At 39.7% G+C, this 18,447-nt stretch overlaps 1 protein-coding gene across 3 annotated transcripts; it reads right to left on the bottom strand.

Annotated features, from left to right (window-relative positions):
• Positions 1 to 464: 464 nt before the first annotated feature.
• Positions 465 to 18,153, bottom strand: LOC133840732 (ubiquitin carboxyl-terminal hydrolase 31). Of its 3 annotated transcripts, XM_062272759.1 has the most exons (7): positions 17,007 to 18,153; positions 7,526 to 7,606; positions 5,016 to 5,222; positions 4,528 to 4,797; positions 2,246 to 4,082; positions 1,297 to 2,186; positions 465 to 1,228 (listed from the first exon to the last, which is right to left on the bottom strand). In XM_062272759.1, exons 1-7 carry the CDS (start codon positions 17,751 to 17,753, stop codon positions 1,178 to 1,180), a joined length of 4,083 nt encoding a protein of 1,360 aa, XP_062128743.1. In that variant the 5' UTR covers positions 17,754 to 18,153; the 3' UTR covers positions 465 to 1,177. The 3 variants fall into 3 exon arrangements, with proteins under 3 accessions (XP_062128743.1, XP_062128744.1, XP_062128745.1); XM_062272760.1 differs by lacking the exon at positions 7,526 to 7,606 and having other exon boundaries at positions 17,007 to 18,152; XM_062272761.1 differs by lacking the exons at positions 5,016 to 5,222; positions 7,526 to 7,606; positions 17,007 to 18,153 and adding an exon at positions 4,353 to 4,468 and having other exon boundaries at positions 4,528 to 4,668.
• Between the last annotated feature and the right edge of the window lie 294 nt (positions 18,154 to 18,447).

Below are 18,447 nucleotides of genomic sequence, written 5' to 3'. Positions count from 1 at the left end.
ACTTTCAGGCGGTACGTAAAATTATTAAAAAATTACAAACTATTTTAAAGCATACTTTTATGCGCGGACTAAAATGTAATAGCAGATGAACTGGCTTTTAATGTTAATATTTAATCTGTAGTTGATTGGTTTTATTTGAAAATCGCATTTTATATCCAACAATTTCACGTTTATTCATGAATACAATGTACAGTACACAATTCATCAATTAATAAACTTGCTCTTAACATACAATAGTTTAATCATGTGTATATATATGTATACGTATATGATGTATATTTAATAAAGTGTACATTATGCAAAAACAATGTTTTAAAGTCTTTAAACATTTGTTATCAATATAATGGTTTGGTTTACTGCTTTTCTACACATACAAATACAAAATGTATAGCTCCAACATACACATACGACGAACAATTAAATGTGCAGTTGGCCATTTTGCGTGTGTGTGAGTGGTGTTTGTGTTTTGTAAATATTTTGAAATTATTAAATTACAAATACTCTCATCATAAACATAATTATACATAGTAATTGAATTATTGAAATATATAGATATATTTCCTTTTATACACAACAGAGTATGTATCGATTTATAGACGTAGTTTGAAACTTGGTTTCGTATACAAACTAAAGTGTACTTCTTATATGCCATGCACTTCTTCGATAAATCCACAAAAAAATAATAATAAAACTAAAGTTATTGCGTTTGTGTTGCATGAAAAGAAATGTTGCTCAAATCATATTGTACTTTCATATTTCGCTAAATAAATAATTATATAAATAATGCAATGTCAATTTGTTAAAAAGAATTCTCATTCATCGTTGAGTCGAACGTCTTCAATTTTCAGATTTTTACAATCAATAAATTAACTTAATTTGAATTTTTGAAAAGCTTCTCAACTTTTGAACTTAACGATGCAATATTGCAACTATCTTAGATCAACTAAAAGTAATATATATACGTGTATATATGTGTATGTGTATCGCGTTTCATGTATAACATCATTTTTCGTAAAGTATGAATATGCAATTGCATCGATCGTTTTTTTGTTATATAGAAGTATTCAATATATATAAAGTAATCTTTAGACTTATAACTATAGTGCGTTTGTATGTTGCCGGGTTTAATTATGTCCCGCATGAATCCAACTCGTCAATCGTCACTCTGCTATCGCCACTAATTCTTGGGCGATACGGTAATTAGCTTGTGTGGTGTCACAGGAGAAATCTAAAATAACACAAATCAAACGAATTATTTTAAGATCTACGAAAAGAATACTATTCTCGTTGACTTACCCAAAGGGAGCGACCCATGTACGTGTCATCGTCGTCCTCAATTAGACCGGATGTGTGGTGATGATTCTGCTGATCGATGAATAGCAGCGTATCCTTGCTGCAAGTGTTGGCTGAGTTGCGCAGCAACGATGACAACGTCTCGCTGCATTCGCGCAACTTATAATTGGAGCTGGTGGAAAATGAGTGCCTCAGACTGAGGCTGGCTGCCGCTGCCTGCTGTTGTTGCTGCTGCGTTACGCTCTCCACGGCAGAGACGCTGCTCCGCGAGCCGTGCCAATTGTGGCTGCAATGGTTGTGCAACGCATGCCTCGACAGTTGCAGGCTGGAAGACAACTGCGGCGTAGCATTGCCGTTTAGCAGAGCAGCTGCCGCGGAGGCAGCATTCATGTGGCCGTTGAACTTGTTCTGCAGCGTCGAGGCTGCAGTCACCGATTTGCTAAGCGAGCGCGGCGAGGAGCATGACGACAGTGAGCTAACCGATGAGGCCGAACTGGACGCTGAAGATGTGCCCGAACTGGCAGCACCGTGACCATTAGTCTTCGGCTCAGCCGGCGTAATGATCTCTTTAATGGGCTCTACAACAGCTGAAGCTACAGCTGGTTCGCTAACTATTGCCGGCTGAGGCTGCTTCTCAGTGCAATCCTCGTCCATAGCAAACATTTGTGTGGCATCAGCGTCTGCCGCTGTTTCTGGCTTGGCAGCAACAGGCGGTGGTGTCGGAGTTCTTGGCAATGGAGCAGAAACAGGCTCAATGTGAGCAACAACGCTAGTTTCTGCCACCTTTGGTGGCTCCGGTTCGGGGTCATCGGCAAATGCCAATTCCTCGATATTAACCACTTCCTTCGGCGGCAATTCCGCTGGACTTACTTTGGCTTCTTGTGGAGCAGCAGCTGTAAGAATGAAACGATTAGCAAACAGTTGGCATTAACAAACGAACTGCGATTCTTACCTTCCTCGTCGATTTCACAAGCGACTTTAGGTATGGGAATTGCCACAGGCTTCGATGTTGCCTTCTCGGCAACTGCAGCAATAGGTTCAGGCGTTTCAGTGGTTGTGGCAACGCTGCTGATGTCTTTGCTACCGCCGTTTGCTGGCGTTGTTATTGTGGGCGGCGCAATGCGCGATACCCAATGATCACCCGAATTCGAACTGGATCCGGAACACTCGGCAGACGCATCCACGCTGCGTCGCTGATAGAAGAGCATGTAGGCCTCGTTGTTGATGATGTCCTGCTCGATGTCATCCTCGGGCACCTTGCTCACACGTTGATCGTCAAACTTGTACCACTGGCGATCGTAGGGATTCTTGCAGGCAGCCGTATAGTGACCCGTCTCCAAGGTATCGCCCTGATGGTAGCACACGGCATACAGATCGTAGCGTGTATCCTTTGGCTCTGCGCGCGAGTTGAGTGTGGAGGAACGTGAGTCGCCGGACCGTGACTTTTTGTTCGACTGGTGCTGCTCGATGCCATGACCCAGGGAGCCGTTGCTCTCACGCACTCCTTTCGCCAAATGCGGCGACATATCAAATGCGGTTAGTGGAAACTTGACCATCGTGGTCAGTTTGGCTGCTTGCGGTCCCTTGGCCTGATGCTGGCGGAAACGCTTGAAGTGCACCACCAGAATGTCTGGCAATGACCACAGACCAAGCGTCTTCACCACGGGCAAATACTGCTGGCAATGCGGACAACGCCAGGCATCCTCGGCACTGAGCGTCTCCGCTTTTGTATAATGTTCCAGACATTGTTCCAACGTTAATGCAGCGGTATCTTTGGGTTTGCTGGCGCTTAGACGCGCCACGCTCTCGTGCTCCACAATGGCGTCCGCATCGGACTCCACGTTGACGAAATGCGTCTCGGGAGCGCTCCACTCCAGCAACAGCTTAATGTGCGTTGGCCCCGCCTCCGAGGAGAGCACCGACAGGGCCATATCAATCATTTCGGTGAGCAGCGGATGCTCCACTTGCTCCAGATATGTGTCTGGATCGGCTGAGGGATCTTGCAGCCGTATCTTGAACATATCGGTCAACGGTGTGGCATATGAAAATACTTCTGGCTTCAGCAATGCGGACATTTCTCGCAGCATACGCTTTTGCAGATCCTGGTAGCTGCAATCGCGTGGCGCCTTCATGCTAAAAGGTGCTCCAAAACGTGTGCACACGGCGCTAGCATCTCCCTCGCCCGCCGGCTTCCTGTGCACATTGGCCACCAGCAATAACAGATCTGCGGAATGTGGTGCTGCTGCTGTTGTTGTTGTTGCCGCCGCGGTAGCCACAGCGGGCTTCTCAGCGGCAGTCGCTGGGGTTGCCTCAATGGAGGCGACTTTTGGCGTTGGCGTTGGGCTCACTTCGGGCACTTCAATGCAGTAGATGTTCTCCACGCTGCTCAGCGTCTCCACGGGCTGCGTGTCGTAGAAGACGCGCGTAAAACCCTCGGCATTCAAGTCAACCAGCACCATTCGCGATGCAGGAATGCCAGTGTCCTGCAGCTGTTCGCGCAATGCGACAATTGGTGAACCCGCTGGCACACGCAGTCCCATCTTGACCTGACGTGGCTGCTGCTTCATGTAGACAACGGTCACAAAGATGGTTAGCTGAGTGAGCTGCGGCAGCTGCACCGAAATGCAGTGGAACGGATCGAAGGTGTTGGACTGCTTCTGGCAGCGAGGGCAGGTCAACGAGGAGCGAAATTGCGCCTGGAACACGGCCTGAACAAAGCTATTATTGCAGCGTATGTGATTCGCCAGCGTCTCGGCGGCAATAATCTCATCGGAGCGTCCATATGAGTTCTGTGTGAAGAAAAGAAAGAAATATTAGTGAATGTCTTCGAAAAATGGTATAAGTAAGCTTTAATTATATATTAATTCCCCGAATTTCAACTTCAATACAGTTCTCAGGAAAAAGAAAAGAAGAGGCTTCTTCTCACATATCTAATCAATCATCTAACAGTTGAAACCTTGGTTAGCTCATTAAGCATATGCACATTTATTTTTATTATTATAGCTTTTGAAAATCACTTCATAATAGAAACCTAACGATTATCCAAGCTATAAATATACCTGTTCTATACTTGCGATATTGTTAAACTTGAACATTCTTGATTTATTTCATTTCCGCAGCTCATTCTTGATATAGATCAGCTATTCTTGAAACGAATTATCATAACTTGAAGCAACTGCAGATTAAAACTAATCATAAAACTGAGAACTTTAGCTTGATCATAAAAGAACTTACCTTAATGCTCTTGTAGCGTCGTTTGCTTGCCGTGTTCAGATCCTCGTGCACCTTGTCGAGCAGCCAGAAGAGAAACTCCTGGGCATCGTGTTGCGTGGAACTGCGAAACTGTGTGCCATAGCGATCGACAACCGCCTTGAAACTGGTGCTGTGATCGCTCTCGTTGCGACAGGTCCACAGCGCCTTGAGGACATTGGCCAGCTGTTCGGTTAGTTCGCCTTTGGTGCCAAATTTGCGTGAATTGATTTTATTGCGACGCTTCAGATCCGCCTAAAATGAATAAGGGAATTACAATTATAATTTAAAAGAAGTAAGAAAGCTACAGCAAAAGTTAAACAGTGCGGTATTATTCTTAAAGTATATCAAATTAATATACCGAAGGCTATAAATGGTATATTGATAAAGTACTACATTGAAAATATACTACAAAATATACCAGATTGTCAGCCACATGGGCAGGTAATGAATTTAAATTTGTCTGCACTCACCTTATACTGATCGAGCACAAAGTATTCGGCGAGTATGTCCGTGTGGCTGAGACACTGCAGCACCGCATTCATGAAGCAGGTGTTGCCATGATTCTTCAGCCCCATAACGCCGGGCGTCTGATCGGCTGGCCATTGATAGCCCCCAATGGGTGGGACACGCTCCATGCCATTGGCATTTCCCATGCCCGTTTGGCCATGTTTGTTCGCCTGTAAAATAGAGAGAAGAAGCACAGAGAATGGATTACTCACTGGGGACCACAAATTGATGATGATGATGGCAAAACTCGTTTCCAGCGGTTGCCGCCACTGCAAACTGCCTCCACAAACAAGCATTTGGAAAGGGGATGGGGGGAGGAGGAGGAGGAATTGGGTTTCAATTTCGTTGCCAATTAAAAATTGTTTAGCGTTGCGCCAATTTGCGATAAATGAAGAAATATTTAGAAAACAAGCTAAATACACACACGAACACAAAAAGAAAGCAATTTGTTGTTGGCCTAACAAAGATACGCCTTCTACTTTGGTGCTTCGGTCGGTCTGTCTGAGCTTATCAACGAGCCACACATAATGCGAAATGTAATCTCCTCAAGCCTCATGCAAATATTTAACATTCGAATTATATAGGCGATAATACTAATTTATGTATGGGCCACTGATACTACAATGTAAGTGTGCTAATATCTGAGCAAACAGACAGACGGAACAGACGAGCAAACACTGTTGAAAGTTGGCAACAGGTTGATAAAGCGCAAAGGAGGAAGTTTGGTTTTTTGAAATCGTTGCTAATCTCGATAAATTATGCATTTCGGATTTACCTAGCGAATAAACACAAAATTAATTGTATTTTTATGTAGATGATTCTATTTGAATGCCGTCTAATAATTGAGAATGTATTCAATTTTTATTAAAATATAATATAATATAATATATAAATCTAGCTATTCGAGTTTCTATGCAGACCTTTAGAATCTTTAATTTTTATTTAAATAAAATATAATATATAAATCGGACAAATCGGGTTTTTATGTAAAGCATTTAAATTCATTGAATGATACATTGAAAGTGGAGCTTGCTTGAGTTTTAAATTGTGAGAATACTTTCCATTTTATTTAAATAAAATATAATATATAAATCAGGCAAGTTATTCTTGTATGAGAGCAACCTTAAATTTTATTAATATAAAATAATAGTATAATATACAAGTCGATGAATTCGGGGTTTACATTTTATTTAAATAAAATATAATATATAAATCAGGCAAGTTATTTTCGCATTCAAATTGAATTTTATCAAATTTTGAGCAACGTTAAATTCTAATTTAAATAAAATATAATATGCAAATCTGAGAATTCGGGATTTGTGATATGCATTAAAATTCATGGCATACATTGACTGTGCTGTTTGTTTGAGTTCTGATAATCTTCCAAGTAATTAAAACAAAAAAATATACAATACAAATCAAGCAATTCGAGATTAAAATTTCAGGGAACATATTAAAAGTTCGCGCTTAAATTTTGTCAAAATAATATTAAATATATTTGCATAAGTCTCGTAAAAATTCTACAGAAAGCACTCGAATGAAAAGTAAAGAAATAAGTATTTATAATTAGCAACTAATTAAGAGAAAATTGCGAATGCAAATGTAATAAACAAATCTGCAAGATGTAAATCCTTGTGTGTATGTTGAGCACGTGTCGGGGTCGATTGGATTTACGATTTTATAAACACGCTCTGTAAATTTTGCATTCATATGAGAAACGTTTGCCCCAGTTGCAAAAGTGGTGTGAGAATGTTGCAAAAGCAAACGCAAAAGCAAAAGCTGTGGCTGTGGGGAGCGAGATGTTGGATTGAACGCGTTTGGTGTAGAAATCATATTTTGTTGAATTATGAAATTGCAACGAAATATCAAATTAAACAAAAAACTGCGAAAGCAACAACAGCAACAGCAACAGCAACACAATACAGTAAATATTAAAGGCAAATGGTCAAAGGTTATGTGTCGAGAGCGGGGTCAATGCTAAGTGCATGTCTGCCTGTGTTTGTATTGCAGCCAAAATCAGATGATTTAAGCAAACAGCGTGTATATATGTGTGAATGTGTGTGTTTGCTACAATTTAGCTTTAAAAAAAAATTGAGGGAGAAGGAGACTTAAAATTTATAACGTCATCGAGCTATCGATTCAGTCAACGGTGGAGTAAAAACGAAACAGAAAAAAACAGTTTGAAAAGAAGCGCTTAGCGAAATCAAAGCCGGTTTTTCAAAACAAAAAAATAAAGGCAAAAAACCCACGCAAGTCTCTGGGCCAAAGAAATAAAAATAAATAACCGAAAATGTGGTGCCAATAAAACTAGACACAAAACACAATTGGCCCCAAAGCCTGCTAGCTAAAAGGCAAAAAAGCAAGCGAAGTGAAGTCATGACGTGGGTGTTGCACTTGGACTTGGCTCTTTGTCTTTGTGATCATGACATTAGAAGAGGAGTTTCACAAGCAGCTTAAGGGTATTAACTCGTACCTCTTTTCGACGCCAGCATCCGGTGTAGAATGGCACAATCTCAATGAAAGTTGGCCGATGCGCAGTGTTGTTCTCTAGCGACTGCGTTGCAATTATCGGATTAGTGGCAATAAAAGACACAAAATTGTAAAGATATATGAAGAAAGAGAAAGGACTAATAAGTTAAGTGTCAAACTTAATACGTTTTGTTTATATTACGTGGCCTAAACGAACGAACGTCATTTACAATTGGTTGTCAACTGTTGTGACACCCAGATTGCGAGTGCAATCCCCAGTTAGTTGTCACATTTAAGCCACCTTCTCAATCTTTCTCGGTTTGTCAGTCAATAGGAATGTGTCAGCAACAAGTTACTGCTATTGTTATATATTTGGTTTTAGAATAGAGCAGAACAGTACAGAACCGAATAGAACAGAGGCAGATGCGGATTCAGACTCAGAGCAACCGGCATCCGTTGTGTTTTCTATTGGCATTGCTTTATCGCAATTGACATTGCATTGGCATTGGACACTGCACTTGACAAATGGCATTGAGGCGGCATTCAAAGCCAGCTGCTCCTTCTATTCCATGTCCCGATTTCTATGCCAATTTCTTACATTCAGCGAAGGTCATCTTTACATCCCTTTTTTTTTGTTTTGTGCCGCACTTAACTATGTCATAATCTGTTCATTATGACGCATTAGCTCGAAGACTGAAATTTGATAAATTATCAAAAAGCAGAAAGAGGTTTTTGCTCTTTGCATTTTTATTTTTTAATCAGCTTAGTTCATTAAACAAAGCCCCAATTAAATCCTAATGATGTAAGCCGAGATTAAGACCCAGCTTAAGAAGCCAAAAGGCAAAACCAAAAACCAGCACAGACAGCTGCCTCTTAAATCACTCTCGATGTTGTTGTTGTTGCTTTAGTTGAATCAAAAGCATTTGAAACGCACAACTGGCCAGCGACGACGAGCCTCAATAAATAAATTGAGTGGAATTTGCTTTAAACGCATGTTCAGTTCTTTTCTGTTCTGTTCAGTTCAGCATATAGAATATATACGGTATATAGCAACACATACGATTATATATATGTGCTCGTATTTGTCTGCGGTAGCTAGTGACCTAATCGCAGTGGCCAAACCAACGTCAGACAGAATGTAAAGCATTTCTCACACAGCTGGAGACGGCGACGTCGCTGTTATGCTCTGACGTTGCGCATACGACGCGTTCGCCCGGCAACGTTTTTTTCTTTCCTCTCTTTTGGGTGGCCATACAGCTTAATACGCTATGCGAATGTCTTGTGCAATTCGAAAACTGAATTAGAAGTGAATATATTCAACTGGCAAATGATGCTAATCGATGGCAAACTGCCGATGATCTCAGTTTGAGTATAAAATATTTAACACAAACAGCTTTCAAATTTTTCATTAATAAAAAAATTCATTGAACCACGTAATTTTAAACCTATTTTTAGTACACTACTGAATACAATGAATTATAAAAATAGTTGTTGTAGTTGGTGGATTAGATAAATACGTCAATTAAATGCGAGTTTAATGAAAAGTGTCTGGGAGACTTTCAGATTAAAAGTCAATAGCTAAAGATAACTAATTTAATTGAATTCATGCTTCAATCGATGATAGAAAGGTTATTCCCCTATTGCAATTCGTTGCAAATATAATATTTGCAGTTTTGTTTTCGTTGTTAATTGAGCAGCGCCACGTCTTAGAAGTCGACAACTGTCGTCGAGTCTCGAGTCTCAGTTTAGAGACATAAACACCGTCAGCAGCGACTCCGACTCCGTTATTGTCGTCTGTCGTCGCCACTTGTCTCAATTTACTGTGGCAATTTTATCATCATTATTATTTATAAATTTAAGCGCATTTATCTTTGTTTTTGTTATTGTTTCGGTTTATTTGTATTAGAAACGACGAGCCGCAGCAGTTTCGAGTTGCGACTCTCAAAAAGTATATACGATACATATGTATATTTATTCTCATTTGTGAATGCCATTTATATTGTGTTTGCAAGTATCGAATCATTTGTTTGTCTGTTTGTTCACTCAATTTCAAACTGGGGGGCAGAATGTTGATATTTACGATTTTTTTTTATTTTTTGTGTGTCTCTAAAAATTCCATTGGCCGAAATTGTTTAGGCGCTACTGCAAAAATGTCTCGATAAAGCGGAATGAACGTTGCTTCGATCACTTATCTGTTCTACAAGTGTGTTCAGCAGTTGTTTGCTGTAGTTGTTACTGTTGTTGTTGTTGTTGTTTACGTAACTACAAGTGGCACTTGCATGCATCGTTGCAACGATCACACAGCTCTGTTGTTGTTGTTGTTTTTGTGGCTGTTACGCTTACGTTTTTATTAAATAATTGTAAATAATTGAAGATAATTGTCGTTGCAGTTTCGTTGCTGTTTTTATTCGGAACCGACTTGCAAAGCTACTATAGCATGAATGAAATAACAACCTCTAGTCTATGAGTCGAAACTGGGCTTGGCCCCAGCACGAGAGCCGCTGATTGAGCTGGGAAGTGTGACTATCATGTGTTCTACCGGTTCTTCAACTTGTATACTATATTGGAATTTATCGATCGTGTCTGCGCTTGCCGTATTAATACATTTGAAGATTACGGCATGGAATAAGCTAAATATAAAAATAAGTATGAAAGGTATAATCGAGTGTGCTCTTCTGCAGAATATCCGATTTCAAGTTAATATACCGAAATTTATATTTTGGTATATTGATATAAGTGTTCTCAAAAGAAAATTATGCCTCTTATTTCTTATATTACCGGATGTTGATCAAGTATATATATAAAATTAATATACCCAAAAAAATACTGAAATATACCGAAATGTATATATGGTATAACAAGTTATCTCAAAAATATTATAGGATGTTGATCAAGCATATATACAAAATTAATATACCGAAAAAATACCGAAATGTATATATGGTATATTTGTATAACAAGTTATCTAAAAAAATATTCTAGGATTTTGATCAAGCATATATATAAAATTGATATAACGACAAAATACTGAAATATACCGAAATGTATGTATATGTGGTATATTTTTAAAACAAGGTATCTCAAAAAATATTCTAACTCTATGTCTTATTGTGTCGGCTATTGATCAAAGCCCCCCCTTTAACACAAAGTTATAATACCCTTCAACCTTATGATGAACGGGGTATAAACATAATATTGTACTTGTTAGTTGTAGTGTGTAGTGTTGGAATTTTGCGCTGACGCTGTTTTTTTATCACCTCACAATCATTTATTTCATAATATTATTGAATAGTATATGTATTCGCATTGTATTCAATTAATTTCATAATATGTGACAAGCTAAAAGGGTGCTAAGTGGAAAGTGATCACGTGTCATGACAAATTCGTCATCATTAAAATTGATTGCAAATTATTTTTAGTGTTACGCCTCAAGAAACACAAACACATAATTTGATAATCGCTGAGATTTTGGCGATTAGAAAACGAAGAGACCTTCAAAAAAGAAACGCGACCGGTTCAATCTTTTTTGAATGAAGTGCTTGCTTTGAAGTTGGATTGTTCGTGTCGTCGTTGCAATCAATTGGATTGACAAAAGCAATCGATACTCAATGCACTCATTACTCGAGTTCAAGTTATCTGTATCTGATTCAAAGAACTCCGAACATGATGTATGATCAGTTCATTCCAATTGAATTGGTCAAAACAAGTCATTGCGCTAAATTCACTTGGCACTTGATGAATGCATTGTTCACACTCCACTTTCTGTGTGTTTGATTGCATTATTATTTGTTTGTATGGTTATGTAAAACGCACTCTCCACACGTGGCCAACAAAAACATTCTAAAGCAAAACCCGCCCACAAAAAAAAAAAAAAGCTGCCAAGGTTGCGAGTCTCAACGCTCTTTCTAATCAGCACCTTGACTGTGTGAATTGCTCGCTTATCAGTGGCGCGATATTTACCCCTCCTGAACACTCTGCTCTGCTCTGAATGTGTATTCGTATACTAAGTGCAAGTGTTCGTTAGTATTTATTCATTTATTCAGAGGCACGCCTATCTACCTGCCTGCCTCTCTGCACGCGTAATGCGACACCAGCAAGGACAAAATTAACACACCCAGAGAGAACTCGGAATGTGATTTGGCAAAATTTGCAGTTTATATGATTTTTATTTGGTTATCACAAACAAAACAATGACTGCATATCACACAACAGTTATGACTCTCTTTTGTCTGTTACGTGAACCATTTGATGACAGTTTTAGCGCTGGTAGCGCGCCAGAAATATATCTACATTCTACAGACTACAGTCTCTATATAATAATGGGTGTTATGAGTTCAAATTTATGTGTGTAATTAACCCATCATGACGTAAATATTTCCATAGTATAATTTTTGTTTTTCTTTTTTTTTTAACTTGCCATAAAGTAATCGCATTTTAATTATGTCTGTACACACACAGTCATATATACCTCAAGCGAGCAACAATAAAGCTTTCCACTTAGTGATTTATTTTTTATTTAAGTTTTGTTATTTTGGGGGCGGGGAGACAGGGTGAAGTTGATGTTTGACCTTTAGGAGGTAGTTGAAACGATAACATATGCTCAAAAAGTTCACTTTCATTGCAAGTCCACTGAAATATTTAATTAGGCAACACATTCCATTAGCACCATTCATATAATATTTCACTTTGAACTCGAGTAATATAGCAATATGATATTGTATATGATCAGTCAATAAATCACACAGCTCTTTCACTATAGTTATAGATTACTGTTGCGTTGTCGCTAATCAATTTGAAGAAGAACATGAATGAATTCCATGTTTATTAACCCAAAATAGATTTTGCAACTGAAGAATATTCAATTGAGTAAATTTTTGTGAATTAGTTAATCACACAGGTCCGGGACTGATAGCACCACATTCCAACTATATAATATTTATAAATAGACTGGATTTATTAATTTGATCGCTTAGCAACACTGGAAATGACAATTGTCGCAAAATCTCAGCACTGATTACGTTCAATGATCCGAGTGAATGAACTCTGCTTCTTTTCGTTCGAAGATGAAACTAGTTTAGTGCATAGTTTAACAAATTGTGGCGGACATTGTTGTTGTGCTCTTATTATTGATGTTGTTGTTGTAGTTTTGGCAACTATTTTTACACGAGCGCGCACCGCGCATTTGTTTATGAAAATATGTTGCTACAAAAATACACACCACAAATACCAAATAAAATGCCAAAAAAAAAAAGGAAGAGGGAGAGAGAGAGAAGAAGACGTAGGCAGAAGAACAACAAAAACCATTCTGAAAACATTTTCAATTAGTTTGATCTCAATTGATTTTACCTTGAAAGCAAATTCAAAAGAGCACGCAAGTCGCAAGAGAGGGACGCGAATGTGATGGCGAAAGAGAGGTGGAGAAGGAAGAGCACAAAACGTGTGCACGGCGGCAAACCAACAACAAACAATAATAATTCGCACAGTTTGTTGTACAACTGCAGCAACAACAACAACAGCAACAACTACAAGAGGCAGTCGCAAAAGTTACGTGTTAGCTTTGGCCTAGCGGAAATACAAATATGCGAAACGAACACACACACGCTTGAATATCATAGAAAATCAGCAAGCAAACACACACACACATAGACACTCGTCAGGCACACGCGGTTACGTACTAATCTCGACCATCAACAAGTGCAATTGCTACTACAACTACAAACACTACTACAAATTTTACTACTACTATTTTCTCTACTACTTATCTCAACTGTCAACTACAACTACAACCACAACTACTACTACTACTATTTTTACTACTACAACTCATTCTACAATACTAATAGTATTTTTCATCGCATCCCAACACTGGCACTATTTGTCCCATTTCTACTACAATTTCTACCCCTACTATTACTCTTTCTACTACTTTGAATCGCACCCCAACACTGGCTAGTCAAAGCTTACGGAAATAGCTTGCAAATGACACTCATTGCTGCCCTCTCTCTCCCTCTCCTACCCACCAATTGCCCATTCAATGTTGAGCAGTCGCAGCAAATCACGTGTTATTATTGCCGTCTATGAATTGCACGTCGCACGTTTCATCATTGAGTGTCACATTTTGGCTTTAACCCCCGCGTCCCCCCCTTTGCACTAGACCAACAACTAGTTGGCACATTGCATGGCTGTCCCAAGCGCCTCTACAACTGTTGTTCGGCATTTTTTCCGTTTAATTCTATTTTTATACCCAGTGTCAAAGAAAAAGGGGTATTATAGTTTTGTGTGAATGCATGTAACAGGTTGTAGGAGATTCTTAGTTTCTATAAAGAGTTGATAAAAGAAAGCAACTAAGTTGCTTTTAATCATGCTCATTTATCTGTCTGTTTAAATGAAGAGATCTCAGAGTCTATAAGAGCTGTACCCAAAAAATGAAGTAAGTAAGTTTCTTTATGCATTATACAGAGAAAGATTGTTTTGAATTTTGAATGCCACAATTTCAACAAAATTCTTAAACTCAGTTCTGAAAATTCAAATTTTCTTAATGATTTAATTTATATTCAGAGTACTGTCAAACGAGTGATGCTTATAAAATAAGAAACACAGGGTATATGCTAGTCAATCAATCTCGAGTAGAGCATTTTTACTTGCTTTTTTTAATTTGGCATGCAATTTTGCACAATAGACAGCAAACGAAACGACGTCGACGGCGACGACGAGCGACCCACGCGCAATGCACCAATTGGCATTTTAATAAGCCAAATTGAATTGTTGTTGTAGTTGTAGCTGCTGTTGACGTTCTGCTGTTGCTATTGCTGTTGTTGCTGGTTAGTCGCATTGCACTTGCTGCTGCTGCTGCTGTTGTTGCGTCTGCGATTTGAATAAAATCAATGCGAGATGCTTGAAGCGTGAATCATAAATCAACTGCTGGCCCACAGCTGGAGTGTGAGGTAATCATAATAACAGCAATAACAATAACAACAGTCTCAACAGCAACAGCAACCACAAACAATGGACAATTGCCTCACGCCACTCGCAGCAACAGCAACAACTGTAGACAGCTGGAAGCTGGTGAAAGGTGGCAAAATGCCGCCGAAAACTTTGTTGGCCAATGACAACAAGAGGCCTAAGCCGTCAGCTGTCAGAGTTTGCCAGTAAAGCTGTTGCTTTAAAGAAACGTTAGTATAACAATCAAGTAACTAACTGTACAGTTATAGCAACAACAATTCACATTATTCGCTGACGTTTTCATTGAAGTCGCCTCGATTCAATTCGTGCATTTGAAATTATTGTACGAGTTTTTATTTCGTGTATTTCCAGTGCTATCGTTAGGAATTCGAGGCGCGTAAAAGGTCAACAGTGGCTAAGGTCTTGCCCTCTATAATTAATCAACACACACATACATACACACATACTTGCACGCTTATATATATTACAATAACAATAACAAGATGAACAGTATGAAAATACTTGTCGCACATTCGAATTTATATTCGTATGCATCGCTTATTAGATCAAATTCAGTTCAGGGGAGCACAAGGGGAGAGGGGGGCATGCCCTACAATGCGAGTTCGAGTTTAAGCTGTTAAACTGTCTGCCGCTGTCATTTGCGCCCTGCACTTGCCTCGCATTCTTTGTAGGCTGTCTTCGTTGTCGTCACTCCTGTTGCTCTCCACCCGCCCCCCTCAAGGCGTCTTTGACACAAAGCGTGGCACACATTTGTCAAACTGCCACGAGGAGTCGTCGCACGAAGAGTCACGAGAGCGAGCGAGAGAGAGAGAACGAACAAGAGAGAGGGAGCTAACGACTCAGGACTGACTTCATTGTCTGGGGCCCAGCTGCACTTTATTCGTCGCTTCGCTCCAACAGCGCACGACCTGAAAACTTTTGTTGTTGCTGCTGCTGCTGCTGCTTTGCTTTGTTGCTGTTTTCGTTGTTATCTTCTTGTGCAGTGCTATAGTTTTATTTGTATGTATTTGTGTTAGTTGTTGTTTCAGTTGAGGTTGTTGTCGCTGCTGTTTTGTCTATTTGTTTATTGTTATTATAGCGCGAACAGGCCAACAAATGTTGCCAACATTTACACAAATTGTTTGAACAATTGTTGGACACAAGACAATAGCAGCACCTCACCGCACCACCGCACACAGCACCCAGCACACCTACCTATCTACCACCTACTATACAACAACACCAATATTCATCATTCACCACAGCACCCATAAAAAATAATTATGAAAATAATAATGAGAAGGCAATTGTTAAAAATAACATTAATTTCCATGAGCTGTTCGCATGGTAATTCTGTAAAAATAAAAAAACAAAATATAAAGTACTCGAAATGAAAAAAAAAGACAAGTCAGAAGTCGCACTCTGTGTACTCTCTCTATCCCTTTCTCTCATGATATCATTAATCATCAAAAAATTTAAAACAAAATTAAAAAGATTAAGCCAGGTTAAAGTAAATAAAGCAATTAATTGAGGTAATTCCCTTATGCACAATTTGCTGATTAATTTTATTATATATATGTATATATTATTATATATGTATAATTAAAAAGTATTTATGAGGTAAAGGCTCTCTACATCTAGAGCTACCATTGAACTAGTTTGGAACTAGTTCATCAGAAACAATCGCCATGCAAATTTCTTATTCTCAAACATTCCACACAATGCACAGCATAGTTAACATACTCCCTTTCTCGCTCTTCACTCTTTTTCGGCTTCTGCTTCCCATTTCAATTCGCTGTGTGTCTGTCTGGCTGTTAAACGTATTGTGAAAGAAAGCAACACCGAATAAGTCTCATTTGTGAACAACGCTACGCTGCTGATACGTTGTCGTCTGTTATCAACACGCATTTATGTATGACTCAGCACAACAACAGCAAAAGTAAAACGAAGAGGAGCGAAAACAACAACAACAAGAACTGCGACCGAACATGGAAACGTGGCAAATGCCGATTTGGCCATCGTATACCGCCCAGTGGGTGGCAAAAACAACAAAAGCAGAAGCAATAACAACAACATTCGTCGTCACGCAATGCAGGACACACAAGTGTATGTGTAAGAGCCGATTTACATATACCAATTACTCTCTCTCCCACTCACATACATTCGTAGATTTCAAATATTAAAAGTTTGAACGTATTTGTAATGCTCTAAAGATGGCACCACAAAGTGCAAGCGAGAGACAAAGACGCGGCGGCAGTGCAGAGCAAAACAAAGGCAACGATAACGCCGCCGACACCAAACGATGTTTTTATAAATACTCTCGCACACACACACACAATTGCACTCTCTGTTTCTCTCTTTCTCAGGCGCTCCTTATCAGAGGGAGATGCTGCTCTCTGCTACTGTTTTGTAGTTGTACGAGGGAACAAAGAAAGTGAAATGTGTACACACTTTTTGTGCAATGAGTACATAGTTGTAACAGTGTCACCTACATAATAAATACCTAAATACTACTTAAATACTATTTAATGTTTAGTACTTACGCCAACATTCACCGTTGCGCTCAAATGCTGCGCAATGCGATTGATAAATTTCCTGAAGGACGAACGGCGCATCACACGTGCATTTTGGCCGGTCGAACGTTTTCCGTTTACGTTGTTGTTGTTGCCGTTGCTGCTGTTCGTGTTCGTGGTGGTGACTGCGATTGTTGCCGCCCTATTATGGAGGCCAATTGTGTCCTTGTCAGACGACGCCTTGTAGCTGTTTAGCGACACAATGCTGCCGCTGCGTCCTCGACCGCCGCTCACACAGGACGAAATGGCTGTGCTGCCGTTGATGTCGCCAGGAGCCGCCGCAGTCGCTGCCGTGCCGACTGTCTTGAATTTTCGAGACCAGCGAAACGGATTGCGTGGCATGGAGAAGGCGCGCCGTATCTTTTTGGCGGCATTTGTGGCCATTGTGGAAGCCTGGGCGGCAGGAATGATTAGCACTTGCGGCGCTGGCGTCGGCGCTGGAGCAATGGACGTGGCTGCAACCATCGTTGTGGTTGTTGTGGCATGTGTGGGCAGCGGATTCGATTCCAGCTGTAGCTTCGTTTTTTGCGTTGGTGTTGTTGCTCTTTCTGTTGTCTCTGCCTCTGTTGTTGTTGTCGTTGTTGCTGTCGCTATTGCTGTTGCTGTTGTTGTGGCGTTGACGTTGGCGTTGCTGTGGGTGGCGGCCGCTTCTGCCGCTGGCGCTGCGACAGCGTTGGCGGCTGCACCGTCGTCGTTTTGTTGCACTTTCGTTCCCATTCTCGACGTTTTTCGTTATTTTTTTACTTTTTCTTACAATTCGTCACATAAAGTAATTGCACTGTCGGGTTTTTGTTTTTTTTGTTGAATACACGTTTTGATTTATTGAAAATTGACTTTTTGAAGCACTACTTGATTTCACTTTTTTTAGCGCACTTTTAATCCACTTTTTCGTTTCATTTGCTCGTTGTTGTTCTGCTCTCTACTTCTGCATTGTGTTTGTATTGCATGAAAACAGTCTGAACGCGTTACAATTGGTGTATTTGTAATCACAAACCGAATATTTTCCCTGTATTGCCGCTTAATTCTGCAATTAAAATATGATTTTTTCCGCAGAAAAAGAACAGAGTCTGCCGTCCGCTGCTAGTGTTGTATCGAATCCAGCGTGACCACAAATTCAATATGAAAGTATACCACTTGTGCTTGGAAGAAAATACGTATAATACCGCATTCACAAAATCCCTAAATTATGCCTCCAAATATACAATATACTAGAAGTTACTAGTTCGTTCAGGTGAACCAAATGATGATTTCGAATGAGAGAAAATGTACTTTTAATTATTTTGCTTAAAAGTTAGTTTTTTTTCAAAAACTTGTAATACTGTAGCAAGTATTCAAATAGGGAGATAACATCTTATTGCCTCACATAAAATAGTATAATCAGCAGAAAAGGAACAGTTTGAACTGTAATTTC

This window comes from Drosophila sulfurigaster, chromosome 3, assembly GCF_023558435.1.
Source record: "Drosophila sulfurigaster albostrigata strain 15112-1811.04 chromosome 3, ASM2355843v2, whole genome shotgun sequence".
Classification (NCBI taxonomy): Eukaryota; Metazoa; Arthropoda; class Insecta; order Diptera; family Drosophilidae; genus Drosophila; species Drosophila sulfurigaster.
This window is presented reverse-complemented; position numbering and strand designations above follow the sequence as displayed.